General features: G+C 38.8%; 1 protein-coding gene across 1 annotated transcript in view; it reads left to right on the top strand.

The window, feature by feature from the left end:
• NEB (nebulin) overlaps positions 1-17,680 on the top strand; it is a 225,939-nt gene that overhangs the window by 83,034 nt on the left and 125,225 nt on the right. Inside the window, exons 48-55 of the mRNA XM_065880211.1 lie at positions 997-1,101; positions 2,965-3,072; positions 3,417-3,728; positions 4,182-4,385; positions 4,659-4,763; positions 4,852-4,959; positions 6,228-6,539; positions 6,829-7,032. Coding sequence (XP_065736283.1) covers positions 997-1,101; positions 2,965-3,072; positions 3,417-3,728; positions 4,182-4,385; positions 4,659-4,763; positions 4,852-4,959; positions 6,228-6,539; positions 6,829-7,032 — 1,458 coding nt within the window. The remainder of the gene's footprint in view (positions 1-996; positions 1,102-2,964; positions 3,073-3,416; positions 3,729-4,181; positions 4,386-4,658; positions 4,764-4,851; positions 4,960-6,227; positions 6,540-6,828; positions 7,033-17,680) is intronic.

Here is a 17,680-nt window from a genome sequence, read left to right as displayed (position 1 = left end):
AATCTTTTCTGACCCAGGATCCAATCCAAGACCACACGTTGAATTTACTTGTCATGTCTTTAGTCTCCTTTAATCTGAACTGGTTCCTCACTTCTTTGTCTTCCAAGTCCTTGACATTTGTGAAGAGCACAGGCCAGTTGTTTTGTAGAACCTCCCTAAATTTGGTTTTGTCTAGTGTTTCCTCATGATTAGATTCAGGTTTTGTATTTTTGGCAGGATAGCACATGTTGCATCCTCCTCCATATAGGCACATAGTATCAATCTGTCCCATTACTGATCATTTTAACTTTGATTACTTGGGTGAAATGGTGTCGCCAGCTTTCTCCACTGTCTGGTTACTATTTTGTCTTTTGTAATTGATAAGTATCTTGTGGGAAGATTCTCTGACAATGTAAACAAAGTTTTTCATCAGACTTTCACCCCCTATTTTTAATATATCAATGAGATTTTTGTTTGGGTCCCTCTGTCTTCTGTTGAAGAAAGACGGATGATGACCCCAAGACATAAAAGAGGCTTTGATAAATCTCATACAAAATCCTTTGGGGGAATCCTAATCCTCCCAAGTAATTATGAGGTATAACCATATAATAAACCACATAGGAAATGAGACTGCTTAATATATAGACATACCCTGAATATGTCATCTTTTCAGAAGATAAGGGCTGTCCCCCAGTTAAACACCGAGGGAGACTTTTACAATCCAACAGGTGGAGAACTGCTGCTCCATTTGATGATGTTGGCAAAGGCTTTAAATACTTGGGTTGATTTCTTACAGACAGGTTAGTTGTAACTTTGAAAAGGTAATCCATAATCTATATTTTTGAAGGCAGTTATGTCTCAGATGGGTCAAAAAATACTATATCTATTCTCTGCTTATGTTATCTGCTTATGCTATTGTGATGCTTAATTTAGATGAATCAGTAACACTGTTTGAAGTTAACTATGTCACTCACTAGTCTTATAGCACCACTGAAAAACACTTATTTCTCATTTTAGAGACTTTATAGAGAAGCTTGGGACAAGGACAAGACTCAAATCCACATCATGCCTGATACACCTGGCATTATTCTGGCTAAAGCAAACTTAATCAATACAAGTGATGTAAGTTTCCAAATTCAGCATGTGTTTTCAGAAAGCTCATTTTATTTTTATTTTTTAAAATATTTATTTTTATTTGGTTGCACTGGGTCTTAGTTGCAGCAGGAGGGCTCCTTAGTTGTGGCATGTGAACTCTTAGTTGCGGCATGCATGTGGGATCTAGTTCCCCGACCAGGGATCGAACCTGGGCCCCCTGCATTAGGAGCGTGGAGTCCCAACCACTGCGCCACCAGGGAAGTCCCCAGAAAGCTCATTTTAATTGCGTCTAAGGCAGTGAATTTATTTGGAATTTATTTTGAATACTTGAATCATGTTAATTAACAAACTACAAGTGACATAGAGTCCTCATTTAGTGGTTTTAAGCCTGAACATCCAAATAATTGGCACTCCCTATGTCAGATAGAGTTGGAAGGATGTGCTCTCTGTTCATTTTAGTCCATTATTGCACATGTTGTTATAACATAATGGTTTGTATAGCTCTTCCCTATGTGGATAAGAACTTCTTGGGAGCAGAGACAATTCATATTTGATCTGCAGTGCTTAGCTAGTATAGTGCCTGACATACATGAAATTCAATAAAATTTAAATGAGTGAGCATAAAAAACTCTTGCACACACACAAAAAATTCATGCACCAAAAAAAAAAACTCATGCAGGATAATTTCATTTTTATTGTCATCATGGCATAATCTCCTGAAAATAATGGATGTAAAAATTAATATTTTAAAGACAAGTTCTAAATTCTAATACAAACACTTTAGCTTAAATAATTTACTAGAGTAATGACACAAAGGACTAAAATATAAAAATAAATCCAAGATCAATAGGCACTTTAAACAATCTGGTTTCTAAATGAAGTGCATTAAATTAGATTCTCAATTATTTAATTATGTAACAAATCTGAAGAAGCACATTATTTCACTTAAGCTTTTTAATTCAATATTTAAACTTTCCTCAAAAAATCTTACATTTTAAAATCTTACATTTTAAAAATTATGAAGGACTTTGTTTCTTACCTAAAAATGTGTATCCTACTTTTGGACAGCCCTATATTGTGAAATAGACTTTGTTTCACAATGTGTTAGCTACGTAGTCCGTTAGGTGTGATTTTCCCCCACTAGAGGTGTTAGATGGGAAAAGGCATTGCTCTTGGGCTTCCCTGGTGGTGCAGTGGTTGGGAATCCACCTGCTAATGCCGGGGACATGGTTCAAGCCCTGGTCCAGAAGGATCCCACATGCCAAGGAGCAACTGAGCCCATGCGCCACAACTACCAAGTCTGCACTCTAGAGCCCATGAGCCACAACTACTGAGCCCGCATGCCACAATGACTGAAGCCCCGCGCACCTAGAGCCCATGCTCCGCAATGAGAGAAGCCACCACAATGAGAAGCCCACGCACTGCAATGAAGAGTAGCCCCCGCTCGCTGCGACTAGAGAAAGCCTGTGCGCAGCAACAAAGACCCAAACGCAGCCAAAAATAAATTAATTAAATAAATTTTTTTAAAAAAGGCATTGCTCTTTTCTAACAAAAACTTCTAATGAAACATTCAAAGTTAATTGGAAAACAGCACCTAAATGATAATTTCATTTCATGTCTCTACCAATTTACTTCTGTCTGTCTCATTCTCATAAACATTTGGGAAGAGATGACATTTAATTTTATTGATCTAAGTAATTGAAGAGCTTTCAAGTTTAAAACAGGATCATCAGCAATCAATGAGCATAATTTCCAATTACATTTGAGTATTCTAGAGCACATATTGTACTATCCTCATGAGCTCTTAAAATATTTAGCACGTTGGATTCATTATGATGCAGATGTTTATGGAAAATAGCTTTTTTCAAAGTGATTTTCATCTCTTAACAGAAACACTACCGAATGGGTTATGAGGAGCTGAAGAAAAAAGGTTACGATCTTCCCGTTGATGCCATACCACTCAAAGCAGCAAAAGCATCCCGAGAAATTGCCAGCGAAGTAAGACTTTCTCCCTTGTTTGTATTGATTGGATTGCAATTTTCACTTCAGAGCAGTCTCAATTTAAGATTAAGTTGAACACAGTCCTCCAAGTAACAAATTAAAACACAGTGAAATGATCCCAGGGACGCAGTGTGAGATGAGGATAAATTCAAGGATGCATTTATTATGTATGGGATTTGTAGGATTTAGCCTATAATCTTTACTATCAAAAAACCCTTAAATCTGTGGCTCTCTACCCTTGGTGATATTTGGAATATATGTTCTTTGTAATTTGCCACAAAGATAGTAATATAAGTTAATCTTAAAAAGAATAAGACATGATTTCTTTTTTTTCCCTGTAGTACAAGTACAAGGAAGCTTTTCGCAAGCAGCTTGGCCATCACATTGGAGCCCGGGACGTGAAAGATGACCCGAAGATGATGTGGTCCATGCATGTGGCCAAGATTCAGAGTGACAGGGAGTACAAGAAGGACTTTGAGAAGTGGAAGACCAAGTTCAGCAGCCCAGTGGACATGCTGGGGGTGGTGCAGGCCAAGAAGTGCCAGGCCTTGGTCAGTGACATAGACTACAAGAACTACCTGCACCAGTGGACCTGCCTGCCTGACCAGAGTGATGTCACCCATGCTCGACAAGCCTATGACCTCCAGAGTGATGTGAGTATAAGATTTTCCTTTGGCCAACAAAACACCATGTCTGATTTCCTAAGTATCCCAGTTCCCCCAAAATGAGGGGAGTTGAGTTTATACAACTGAGTTCTACCTCCCTGGACTAATGCCCACTCTCTATCCAGTCACACAGACATCTGAGAGCATCATTATTTCCATAAAGAAAGAACCAGCAAAACACTGATTACTTTGATGGAAACCTCTAGATTATTGATCTAGTAGAGTTGGGTCATTCTCTATGTTCTGTTTAAAATGTTTTTCAAAATAGGTTTCTAATCTGAATATTGGGTGGATTCACAAGACATAGCAAAATTTTTAAATTTCCCAAGAATCCAAGCATTGAAATATATAATATTATACAATGTATTGTAATTCAAATTTTTATTTCTTTAAGGCATATCATTATGCTGATGTTTAGTGGTTTATCACTTACAATTTCAGAATTTGTACAAGGCCGACCTTCAGTGGCTCAAAGGCATTGGCTGGTTTCCTAGTGGCTCTCTTGAGGATGAGAGGAACAAGAGAGCTACCCAGATTTTGAGTGACCACGTTTACCGTCAGCACCCAGATAAATTCACATTTTCCAGCCTTATGGATTCCATCCCAATGGTTTTGGCAAAAAACAACGCTATTACCATGAACCACGTAAGTCCTTTTTTTACTTGAGCGGGGTATCAATTTTTGTATGTGTGTATGTAAACACTGAAATCTGTTTTGATAAAAGAAGAATCACATTCAATTATTTTGCTTGGTATTAAAGTGGTTTTTAAGTAAGTGTTGTGCTTCTTACTGATATGAGACACTTAGACGTAAAGGTGTCACAAGGACTGACTCACAGAGTGGGCTCTCTTTACTCTCATTAAGAACCAGATTCATCACTGGCCTGTACTAGTCACATCCTTTTTTTGTTTCTTTCAGCATCTCTATACAGAAGCTTGGGATAAAGATAAAACCACTGTCCACATTATGCCAGACACCCCTGAAGTTTTACTTGCTAAACAAAACACAATAAACTACAGTGAGGTAAGCAATGTATTCATGGTGCATGTTATATTTTTTTCTTGCACTGCACTTTATATATCAAACTTACGATGATTTATGTCTATTTCAGAAACACTATAAACTTGGCCTAGAAGAAGCCAAGAAGAAAGGCTATGATATGCGGATAGATGCCATTCCCATCAGGATGGCCAAGGCCTCCAGAGACATTGCAAGTGAAGTAAGTGCACCTGTAGAGTTCTTTGCTCAGCTTTGGCTCAAAGATTTCTTTCTCTCTCAAAGATATGTAGTAGAGCAAGTAAGCTATGAAGTTAAGGTTCTAGCTAACAGTTTTTTGTAAGTAAATAGTTTAAAATAATGGTAATAAAACTCTCAACATAAAGGTTTACTTCTAGGTACGACTGAGTCCACAGCAACATGCATTTCAAAATACTGTCTGTTCCCTGCTGAACAAAAGCACTGGCTACTTGACTATAGCTCAGACAGCCTTTTGGCTTTTCCACATTATGTGTACTTATATACAATTGAGCTCATCATAGGATCCCTTCCAAACCCAGCCCATTCATTCCCTGTAAACCAATGAACCTGTAAGGGCTGAAGGAATGGGACACATTATTCTATTTAAAGTCCAACCATTCATGCGCACCATGTGTTTATCTCTGCATCCTGTGATTGGCTGCAGATACTCACTTATATCAAAATATGGGTTTGCTCACATTTCTAGAAATGTTTGTCCTTCTATTTCTTTTGTCTGTGAAGTCAAAAGCATATTTTCCCTTTATATCCAAAATATGGGAAGCAGCTGTCATACTTTAAAAATAAATGTTCAACGATCACAGAATGGTTAAAAGTATTAATATATACCAATATAATGGAATACCTGCTGTCATTAAAATTCATGTTTGTTGGGAATATATAATGACACAGGAAAATGCTTATATAATAACTGAAATAAACAGATACAAACCCATATACAGTATGACTCCTAATTTTAATCTTTCTCTCTCTCTCTCACACACACACACACACACACACACACACACACACACAAAGCCGTTTTCATCAGCGGTTATCACTGAATGGCAGAATAATGTCTTAATTTTTATTTTCTTTTCTGTATACATATACAAGCTTTATTTTCTAAATGGTTAACAAGGTGCAGACACACATATTATTTATATATTCGGGGGGAAACATTTTTTTTTTTTTTTTTTTTTTTTTTTTTTTTTTTTTTCCGCGGTACGCGGGCCTCTCACTGTTGCGGAGCACAGGCTCCGGACGCGCAGGCTCAGCCGCTCCGCGGTATGTGGGATCTTCCCAGACCGGGGCACGAACCCGTGTCCCCAGCATCGGCAGGCAGACTCTCAACCACTGTGCCACCAGGGAAGCCCGGGAAACATGTTTTTAATGAATAGGAAAATCTGAGCCTACTAATCACTTTATACTAAAAGTTATACTAGGTGACTATCGGTATTTTTCTTCTTCAAGTTCAAATACAAAGAAGGTTATCGTAAGCAACTTGGCCATCACATTGGTGCCCGAGCGATACGTGATGACCCCAAGATGATGTGGTCCATGCATGTGGCCAAGATCCAGAGTGACCGGGAGTACAAGAAAGACTTTGAGAAGTGGAAGACCAAGTTCAGCAGCCCAGTGGACATGCTGGGGGTGGTGCTGGCCAAGAAGTGCCAGACTTTGGTCAGTGACATAGACTACAAGAACTACCTGCACCAGTGGACCTGCCTGCCCGACCAGAATGACGTCATACACGCTCGGCACGCCTATGACCTCCAGAGCGACGTGAGTACTGAGGATCATAATGCCGTGCAAAGGTGGGAAATCAGTGAATTAACACCCCTTGGATAAGTGGCGCCAAACTCACCAGCCCCTGCAAGTGGGGCATAACACTTCTTCTTTTCCTGTGAGTGTTAAGTGTCAAACCCTCCAGACCAAAAAGGAATATTGTCTGATACCCTGCCTGTCCACCAAACTACGTTTTCAAGAGTGTTCTTACTTTATTTCATATCCTTCTGATGAAAATGTTTTCCCAAACCAGAGATAAATATTTATTGGCTATTTGTATCAACAGAATATGTACAAGGCAGATCTCCAATGGCTGAGAGGCATCGGCTGGGTTCCCATTGGCTCTTTGGATGTGGAACAATGCAAAAGGGCAACTGCAATTCTGAGTGATAAAATCTATCGCCAGCCTCCAGACAAATTCAGGTTTACCAGTGTGACTGATTCTCTGGAACAAGTGTTGGCCAAGAACAACGCCATCACTATGAACAAGGTGAGGCTTCAGAGTTCAGAGAACTAAGGTAGGACTCCTAATGCTAAACCAAAGGAAAAGAAGCATGATCAGGAGAAGAAAGAAATAGAGCAGTGAGCAACAAAATATATCTGTTATCTATCTATATCTATCCATATCTGTCTACCTAATGTCTATGTCATTTATATTTTAACATTTACTTCAGTAGTTATTTCATGGTTTTGATAAAATGGTACATGTTTATGGAAAATCATCTCTGCATAAAGGATATTCTAAATTTCCTTTTGTTAACATACAACTCAGAGTATCAGAAGGCACTCATACATATCTGTTTTACTGTGAACTGGTTACTTTACTTGAAGATACGTGTAAAATACATAATGTGTATAAAATACGTAACCTTTTGTTATTTCTCTTTATAAAGTTCTTGTGGCCTTGAAGTTTCGATTAACAATACACTGAAGTTTTTTCCTGATGACATTTTATATTTTCCTTGCTAGCGTTTATACACGGAAGCCTGGGACAAAGACAAGACCCAGATCCACATCGCACCAGATACACCAGAAATTACGCTGGCAAGAGTGAACAAAATCAACTACAGTCAGGTGGGAGCAGATGCTAATTCTATGACATTTGCATGGTGTTTCATATTTCAGTTAATCCATTCCATGGTGATGTAATACTAAATGACAACTTTGTAAAAAAATGTCTTTTCTTGCTCCGTGTGAATACCAACTCTTTCATTTCTCACTTACCTAAACATCAGTCTTCAAGTAACACATATTATCATTTCGGAAGTGCAAGTTATAAGGATGAATGATTTAAGCAGTAACCAGAAGATTAATTAGACCTTCCTCTTTTATTAATTTAAGAAATTAGCAATAGACCAAAATACGTTTATCTCCTCCTTATGCTACATAGCTGTGCTAAATGTATTTGCCACATATGATTTATTTATCCTAAATTGTACTCTAGGGTCAAAATTTAAGATTTTTAATGTACAAGATTTAAGTCAAGGATTAAAATCACAGTACATTCAAATAACACTTAGAGACAGACAGACAGATACAGAGAGGATCTGTCAATATATAAATATATTAGCAAGCCCATTTCCTGTTCACTTTCTGTGAGCATAGAGCCGTGTGCCCCCATATCAGAAGCACAGATGTTTAGGCTGAGAGGTCAGTCTCCTCTAGCGCAGGAGTCCCCGCCCAATAGGTCGTCATCCTGCCTTCGCTTAAGTGTTCTCAGTGACGAGGTGCTTATAAATCTCATAAATCAACCTATTTGTTCTGGAAAGTTCCTTTAGAAGATGCTTTTCATGTATTGGGTCAATGGTTTCTCTCTGTAGACCCACATAATCCTCTAAGACCATGCAGAACCAAACTGTGCCAACTCCATAGGCACTGTGTGCCTGCGCTGCCACTTCACCCCAGGTTCTCTTTATAATCCAAGCATCCCAAGCTCCTGGGCATTCCTCACATGACATCCCTGCTGGAATGTGACTCTCAGAACCAAACAAAGTCCTGCGAGTGAGGAATGACTAGTGTAGGGTACAGTCAAGATTGCATTTCCTCTTCTGGACATTTATCCTCCATTTCTGCACTCTGTGCCTTGGGGCTCCTTGGGGCTATGTCACTGCTGGTGTGCGTGGGACTTGGGCGCAACCAAAACCCTAAGACAACTTACATGGGCTTAAACTAGGTTTCCTCTATCTTGTATTTATACATTTTTCAACTTAAATCTCAGTTCAAAGATTGACATTTATCTCTCTGCATTTTTTTCTTAGAATGAGCCTATTGGTTTAAGCCTGTGGAGATTTTTGTGACTCTAAGATTCTGTCAGATGATGTATTAGTTATTTCTTCCAGCTTTGTGCTACCAGCAAGGAAAATATTGTTTCTTTGACAGCATAAATCAATAGCGTGTTACTCTTCTGCAGAATATAACTGAGAGAATTTAGATTGACTAGCCACCACCATAAGTCATTTTGTTTTTCAGGGGTGCAAACTATAATTTTAATGCTTATATAACTAGCTCTTAATTGTCACCCCAAACTAAAATTGTCAAGTCCCACTCTCAAATCAAAAATAAGTGAATTTTCAGCTAAACGTGCACTATAGGTCCCATAGTGTTACAGGAAAGCGTGTGCTATATGAGCAGATATTTTGAGAGACAAAGGGTTCCTGTAACTAGCCACTCAGCATTTCTGGAACTGTTAACTCTGTCTTTGCTGCAAAAGCTCAGAGATGTTGTATGTTGCCCCTGGTTTGAAGAGGCCCAGGAAGAATGCCTGAACCGATTGCCTAACCCGTCTGGTCTGCTTTCTCTGACTTTCTCTTTCAGCTTAGTTCATTTCTATTGTGTTTCTTTCTCGTTTAGGGTAGGAAGATACAATGCAGATTTGATGATGTCACTGTTCCTCAAAGATTGTTGTTGGTTTCCCTTTTCCTATAGAAGTAAGGACAAAGTTATCTTAGCACCAGGCCTTCATAGCCCGACTCCCGATTCTTTTCAGTTCTGTCCTGCCACTTCCTCTGGCACTGGCCCCCCCCCCCCACCGCCACTGCTTAACACCCCTGCACTTTCACTGCCCCGTACTTTGATTCATGGAAGTTCCTCTGCCCTCGACCACCATCTCAGTCTATTGAAACCATATTTATCACTCAGGATCCAATGCCAAGGTCATGCCCTCTGAGGAAACTTCCTGATTTTCAATTCAGAATAAATTACTCCGTACTAGAGCTCGTTCTTATTTTTAAAAAAAAACATTCCATCTTTTTTTAAAAAAATATTTACTTATTTATGTATCTATTTGGTGCGTGGGGTCTTAGTTGTGACAGGTGGGCTCCCCAGCCGTGGCTCGTGGGCTCCTTAGTTGTGGCAGTCAGGCTCCCCAGCTGTGGCCCCAGGGCTCCTTAGTTGCAGCTCTCTGGCTTCTTAGTAGCAGCATGCAGGCACCCCAGCTGTGGCATGCAAACTCTTAGTTGCGCAATGCATGTGGGATCTAGTTCCCTGACCAGGGATCAAACCCAGGCCCCCTGCATTGGGACCGTGGAGTCTTGTCCGCTGCGTCACCAGGGAAGTCCCGTGGAGCTCTTTCTTAATAATATGGTTAAAGCACCTTTCATGGTCTGACTTTTTGGCAGCTTGTTCTGCAGGTTATCAGTCTTTCCATCAGTTCTCCCAGAAACCCTGAAGATGGGAGAGGCCTCATATTCATCTTTGTTTCCCAAGTACCAAGCACAGTCATGGCACAGAGTCAGTGCAGAATAAATGTGGATCAAATGAGTGTCCCTTCTGTCCACATTTTGCCACCTTAGGCCCATGAGTTTCAGCTTAATTTTTCCAGTTCTTTCCAAAATGGATTCATTGTTGTAACTAAAAGTTCTAAAACCATGAATAATATCTGTATATGGTTAATGTAACATAAATTTTAAAATAAAAAAGCAAAGGTGCCATATTCCATATAGGTATCATGTTTAAGTCTCAACTTCAGCCAAAACCGCAGAAAGCTTAGGACTCTCAAAAGTGACATTATTACAGGCACCTACCCGTGTAGAACTTGGTGAATTATTTTAGTCGTCTGTCGTTTTTGGATATGAACGTCAACATGTAACTGATTTTGTTTTTTGCCCCAATTTAGAGTCTGTATAAACTCGCCAACGAAGAAGCAAAGAAGAAAGGCTACGACTTACGAAGTGATGCCATACCGATTGTGGCAGCCAAGGCCTCCAGGGACATCATCAGTGATGTGAGTTGTCAGTTTTACTCCTAGTATGTGGTCAGTCTGAAGTGACATTTTCACTGAACTAAATCTTCTAAAAGAATTTTCCTGTCCCTTTGGAAATATATCCTGATGTATTTGTGTAGGGTTTTTCAAAAACCTGGTTTTGAGGGAAATGAAAAATTTGATGTTTACAAAAAAGTTTTATAACCACTAAGTCACAGTATCTTCAGTGAAAGCGGATCCACCAAGAACAGAGAAAGATCCATTCATGTGGAATTTGTTAGAGTGTAGCTGCAGGCTTGGAGATGCTTATATAAAAATTGTCACAGTGCTTATAGAAAGTGTGACTCATAAACTGAAGTTCTCCCAGTGAGAATCAGGGCCTAGCTTTATATAGCATTTTAATATACAATATTCAAATAATGCATATGACACTTGCCATTACAATTCATCCTTGTAAAATCATGTAAAGAAGGCAGTTGATCAGTGCCAGACTAGCCCAAACTTGCACCCTTAACACTAGCTCCTGGCTTGTGGCTTGTGACTCCCAGAATAAAACCATCATCCCTTCCTGGTACCTCAGGGAATTCTTGAGGAACAGACCACTGCTCTAAAAATCAAGACCCACTATTTGGGAATATGGTAATACGCTGCCCTTTATTTTGGAAGATCATATTAGTGACTCACTTTAGTTTACGTATGTTGTACCTTTCCTACAAATGGATTTATACCAGTAATAATATATAACAAAATAATAATAACCAAGAAGTGTTGAGAAATCTGTGCTAAGAATGTTACATGCATTATGTCACTTATTTTTCATAATTACACTAGGATGTAAGATTGTGATTATCCCTGTTTTATGGGTTGCTTAAGCAACTTGTCTAAAATCAAACTCTTAGTAGGTGATGGAGTTGAAACTCCAATCAACCTGATTCCTTCCCACTGTACTATATTGCCTCTGCTGACTCGTTTATACTTTCTCACTCAGTTATCTTTGAGACTAGAAGCATGTATTTTGGATAATTGGCTCAGATTCCAGGACAACGTCTTTGGACATGGAATAATAACAACACTGTTGGTCCATGAGAGATGAGAACCCATGACTTCATTAGGAGCATGCTCTAAGCAACTGGGCTGCTAGGTCAGCTTCCCTAGTATAACCAGTTTCCAAAATGATGCCAAAATTTGCCACCACCACTGAATGCCTGAATCCAGTATGAAACAGGAAATTCTCTTCTGTTGCTACTGCAAGTAGTCCTTGACCTTGACTTCATCCTCAAAGGAGCCAGACACGCATTTACTACTTATTAAACACATCTTGTCACCAAGTGCATCTCTTTTCTGATGTACTTTTAGTGCCTAACCCATTTCTCCAAGTCCCTTGGTCCACATGGCCTCTCCGCTGTGTGCATTTGCTGCCCCCAGAACTATTCCTTGTTACCAGGCCATAGGTGATTTGGGGTATACACTACAATTATATGAATTCCATCTATTTTATTACCTCTATAAGCTTCTAGGGGAAAGGTAGGATATTGCCTTGAGTTAGTGCTTATTAGCAAAAGACAACGTACAACAGTGATATAAGCAAGATGATTTTGTACAGGCTTGTGACCTCTACGGGCTTAAAATAAAAATCTAATTTGTGCATTTTCATCTCAGTACAAATACAAAGATGGTTACCGCAAGCAGCTTGGCCATCACATTGGAGCCCGGGACGTGAAAGATGACCCGAAGATGATGTGGTCCATGCATGTGGCCAAGATCCAGAGTGACAGGGAGTACAAGAAGGACTTTGAGAAGTGGAAGACCAAGTTCAGCAGCCCAGTGGACATGCTGGGGGTGGTGCTGGCCAAGAAGTGCCAGACTTTGGTCAGTGACATAGACTACAAGAACTACCTGCACCAGTGGACCTGCCTGCCCGACCAGAGTGATGTCACCCATGCTCGACAAGCCTATGACCTCCAGAGTGATGTGAGTATAAGATTTTCCTTTGGCCAACAAAACACCATGTCTGATTTCCTAAGTATCCCAGTTCCCCCAAAATGAGGGGAGTTGAGTTTATACAACTGAGTTCTACCTCCCTGGACTAATGCCCACTCTCTATCCAGTCACACAGACATCTGAGAGCATCATTATTTCCATAAAGAAAGAACCAGCAAAACACTGATTACTTTGATGGAAACCTCTAGATTATTGATCTAGTAGAGTTGGGTCATTCTCTATGTTCTGTTTAAAATGTTTTTCAAAATAGGTTTCTAATCTGAATATTGGGTGGATTCACAAGACATAGCAAAATTTTTAAATTTCCCAAGAATCCAAGCATTGAAATATATAATATTATACAATGTATTGTAATTCAAATTTTTATTTCTTTAAGGCATATCATTATGCTGATGTTTAGTGGTTTATCACTTACAATTTCAGAATTTGTACAAGGCCGACCTTCAGTGGCTCAAAGGCATTGGCTGGTTTCCTAGTGGCTCTCTTGAGGATGAGAGGAACAAGAGAGCTACCCAGATTTTGAGTGACCACGTTTACCGTCAGCACCCAGATAAATTCACATTTTCCAGCCTTATGGATTCCATCCCAATGGTTTTGGCAAAAAACAACGCTATTACCATGAACCACGTAAGTCCTTTTTTTACTTGAGCGGGGTATCAATTTTTGTATGTGTGTATGTAAACACTGAAATCTGTTTTGATAAAAGAAGAATCACATTCAATTATTTTGCTTGGTATTAAAGTGGTTTTTAAGTAAGTGTTGTGCTTCTTACTGATATGAGACACCTAGATGTAAAGGTGTCACAAGGACTGACTCACAGAGTGGGCTCTCTTTACTCTCATTAAGAACCAGATTCATCACTGGCCTGTACTAGTCACATCCTTTTTTTGTTTCTTTCAGCATCTCTATACAGAAGCTTGGGATAAAGATAAAACCACTGTCCACATTATGCCAGACACCCCTGAAGTTTTACTTGCTAAACAAAACACAATAAACTACAGTGAGGTAAGCAATGTATTCATGGTGCATGTTATATTTTTTTCTTGCACTGCACTTTATATATCAAACTTACGATGATTTATGTCTATTTCAGAAACACTATAAACTTGGCCTAGAAGAAGCCAAGAAGAAAGGCTATGATATGCGGATAGATGCCATTCCCATCAGGATGGCCAAGGCCTCCAGAGACATTGCAAGTGAAGTAAGTGCACCTGTAGAGTTCTTTGCTCAGCTTTGGCTCAAAGATTTCTTTCTCTCTCAAAGATATGTAGTAGAGCAAGTAAGCTATGAAGTTAAGGTTCTAGCTAACAGTTTTTTGTAAGTAAATAGTTTAAAATAATGGTAATAAAACTCTCAACATAAAGGTTTACTTCTAGGTACGACTGAGTCCACAGCAACATGCATTTCAAAATACTGTCTGTTCCCTGCTGAACAAAAGCACTGGCTACTTGACTATAGCTCAGACAGCCTTTTGGCTTTTCCACATGATGTGTACTTATATACAATTGAGCTCATCATAGGATCCCTTCCAAACCCAGCCCATTCATTCCCTGTAAACCAATGGACCTGTAAGGGCTGAAGGAATGGACACATTATTCTATTTAAAGTCCAACCATTCATGCGCACCATGTGTTTATCTCTGCATCCTGTGATTGGCTGCAGATACCCACTTATTTCAAAATATGGCTTCGCTCACATTTCTAGAAATGTTTGTCCTTCTATTTCTTTTGTCTGTGAAGTCAAAAGCATATTTTCCCTTTATATCCAAAATATGGGAAGCAACTGTCATACTTTAAAAATAAATGTTCAACGATCACAGAATGGTTAAAAGTATTAATATATACCAATATAATGGAATACCTGCTGTCATTAAAATTCATGTTTGTTGGGAATATATAATGACACAGGAAAATGCTTATATAATAACTGAAATAAGCAGATACAAACCCATATACAGTATGACTCCTAATTTTATTCTCTCTCTCTCTCTTTCTGACACACACACACACAAAGCCGTTTTCATCAGCGGTTATCACTGAATGGCAGAATAATGTCTTAGTTTTTATTTCCTTTTTTTCTTTTTATTTATTTATTATTTTTTTAACATCTTTATTGGAGTATAATTGCTTTACAGTGGTGTTTTACTTTCTGCTTTATAACAAAGTGAATCAGGTATACATATATCACCATATCTCGCCCTCTTGCGTCTCCCTTCCACCCTACCTATCCCACCCCTCTAGGTGGTTACTAAGCACTGAGCTGATCTCCCTGTGCTATGTGACTGCTTCCCACTAGCTGTCTGTTTTACATTTGGTAGTGTAAATATGTCAGTGCTATTCTCTCACTTTGTCCCAGCTTACCCTTCCCCTCCCTGTGTCCTCAAGTCTGTTTTCTACATCTGCGTCTTTATTCCTGTCCTGCCCCTAGGTTCTTCATAACCAGTTTTTTTTTTTTTAGATTCCATATATATGTGTTAGCATATGGTATTTGTTTTTCTCTTTCTGACTCACTTCACTCTGTATGACATACTCTAGGTCCATCCACCTCACAACAAATAACTCAATTTCATTTCTTTTTATGGCTGAGTAATATTCCATTGGACATATGTGCCACATCTTCTTTATCCATTCGTCTGTCGATGGACACTTAGGGTGCTTCCATGCCCTGGCTATTGTAAATGGAGCGGCAGTGAACATTGTGGTACATGCCTCTTTTTAAATTATGGTTTTCTCAGGGTATATGCCCAGTAGTGGGATTGCTGGATCGTATGGTAGTTCTATTTTTAGTTTTTTAAGGAACCTCCATACTGTTCTCCATAGTGGCTGTATCAATTTACATTCCCACCAACAGTGCAAGAGGGTTTCCTTTTTTCCACACCCTCTCCACATTTATTGTTTGTAGATTTTTTTATGATGGCCATTCTGACTGGTGTGAGGTGATACTTCATTGTAGTTTTGATTTGCATTTCTCTAATGATTAGTGATGTTGAGCATCCTTTCATGTGTTTGTTGGCAATCTGGATATCTTCTTTGGAAAAGTGTCTATTTAAGTCTTCTGCCCATTTTTGGATTGGTTGTTTTTTTGATATTGAGCTGCATGAGCTGCTTGTAAATTTTGGAGATGAATCCTTTGTCATTTGCAAATATTTTCTCCCATTCTGAGGGTTGTCGTTTCGTCTTGTTTATTGTTTCCTTTGCTATGCCAAAGCTTTTACGTTTCATTAGGTCCCATTTGTTTATTTTTGTTTTCATTTCCATTTCTCTAAGAGGTGGGTTAAAAAGGATCTTGCTATGATTTATGTCATATAGTGTTCTGCCTATATTTTCCTCTAAGAGTTTTATAGTGTTTGGCCTTACATTTAGATCTTTAATCCATTTTGAATTTACTTTTGTGTATGGTGTTAGGGAGTGTTCTACTTTCATTCTTTTCTATGTAGCTGTCCAGTTTTCCCAGCACCACTTATTGAAGAGGCTGTCTTTTTTCTGCATTGTATATTCTTGCCTCCTTTATCACAAATAAGGTGACCATATGAGCATGGGTTTATCTCTGGGCTTTCTATCCTCTTACATTGATCTATATTTCTGTTTTTGTGCCAGTACCATACTGTCTTACTTACTGTAGCTTTGTAGTATACCCTGAAGTCCAGGAGCCTGATTCCTCCAGCACCGTTTTTCTTTCTCAAGATTGCTTCGGCTATTCTAGGTCTTTTGTGTTTCCATAAAAATTGTGAAACGTTTTGTTCTAGTTCTGTGAAAAATGCCATTGGTAGTTTGATAGGGATTGCATTGAAACTGTAGATTGCTTTGGGTAGTATAATCATTTTCATAATGTTGATTCTTCCAATCCAAGAACATGGTATATCTCTCCATCTGTTTGTATCATCTTTAATTTCTTTCATCAGTGTCTTATAGTTTTCTGCATACAGGTCTTTTGTTTCCTTAGGTAAGTTTATTCCTAGGTATTTTATTCTTTTTGTTGCAATGGTAAATGGGAGTGTTTCCTTAATTTCTCTTGCAGATTTTTCAGCATTAGTGTATAGGAATGCAAGAGATTTCTGTGCGTTAATTTTGTATCCTGGTACTTTACCAAATTCATTGATTAGCTCTGGTAGTTTTCTGGTAGCGTGTTTAGGATTCTCTGTGTATGGTATCATGTCATCTGGAAAGAGTGAAAGCTTTACTTCTTCTTTTCCAATTTGCATTCCTTTTCTTCTCTAATTGCTATGGCTAAAACTTCCAAAACTATGTGGAATAATAGTGGTGAGAGTGAGCAACCTTGTCTTGTTCCTGATCTTAGTGGAAATGATTTCAGTTTTTCACCATTGAGAACAATTTTGGCAGTGGGTTTGTCATATATGGCCTTTATTATGTGGAGGTAAGTTCCCTGTTTGCCAACTTTCTGGAGGGTTTTTATCATAAATTGGTGTTGAATTTTGTCGATAGCTTTTTCTGCATCTATTTGAGATGATTATATGGTTTTTCTCCTTCAGTCTGTTAATATGGTGTATCCCATTGATTTGTGTATATTGAAAAATCCTTGCATTCCTGGGATAAACCCCACTTGATTGTGGTGTATGAGACTTTTAATGTGCTGTTGGATTCTCTTTGCTAGTATATTGTTGAGGATTTCTGCATATATGTCCATCAGTGATATTGGCCTGTAGTTTTCTTTTTTGTGACATCTTTTTCTGGTTTTGGTATCAGGGTGTTGGTGGCCTCGTACAATGAGTTTGGGAGTGTTCCTCCCTCTGCTATATTTTGGAAGAGTTTGAGAAGGATGGGTGTTAGCTCTTCTCTAAATGTTTGTATAGAATTTGCCTGTGAAGCCATCTGGTCCTGGGCTTTTGTTTGTTGGAAGATTTTTAATCACAGTCTCAATTTCAGTGCTTGTGATTGGTCTGTTTATATTTTCTTTTTTTTGCAGGTTCAGTCTCAGA

Source organism: Phocoena phocoena, chromosome 7, assembly GCF_963924675.1.
Source record: "Phocoena phocoena chromosome 7, mPhoPho1.1, whole genome shotgun sequence".
NCBI classification, from domain to species: Eukaryota; Metazoa; Chordata; class Mammalia; order Artiodactyla; family Phocoenidae; genus Phocoena; species Phocoena phocoena.
Note: the sequence above shows the minus strand (reverse complement) of the source record. Positions and strands in the feature narration are given on the sequence as shown.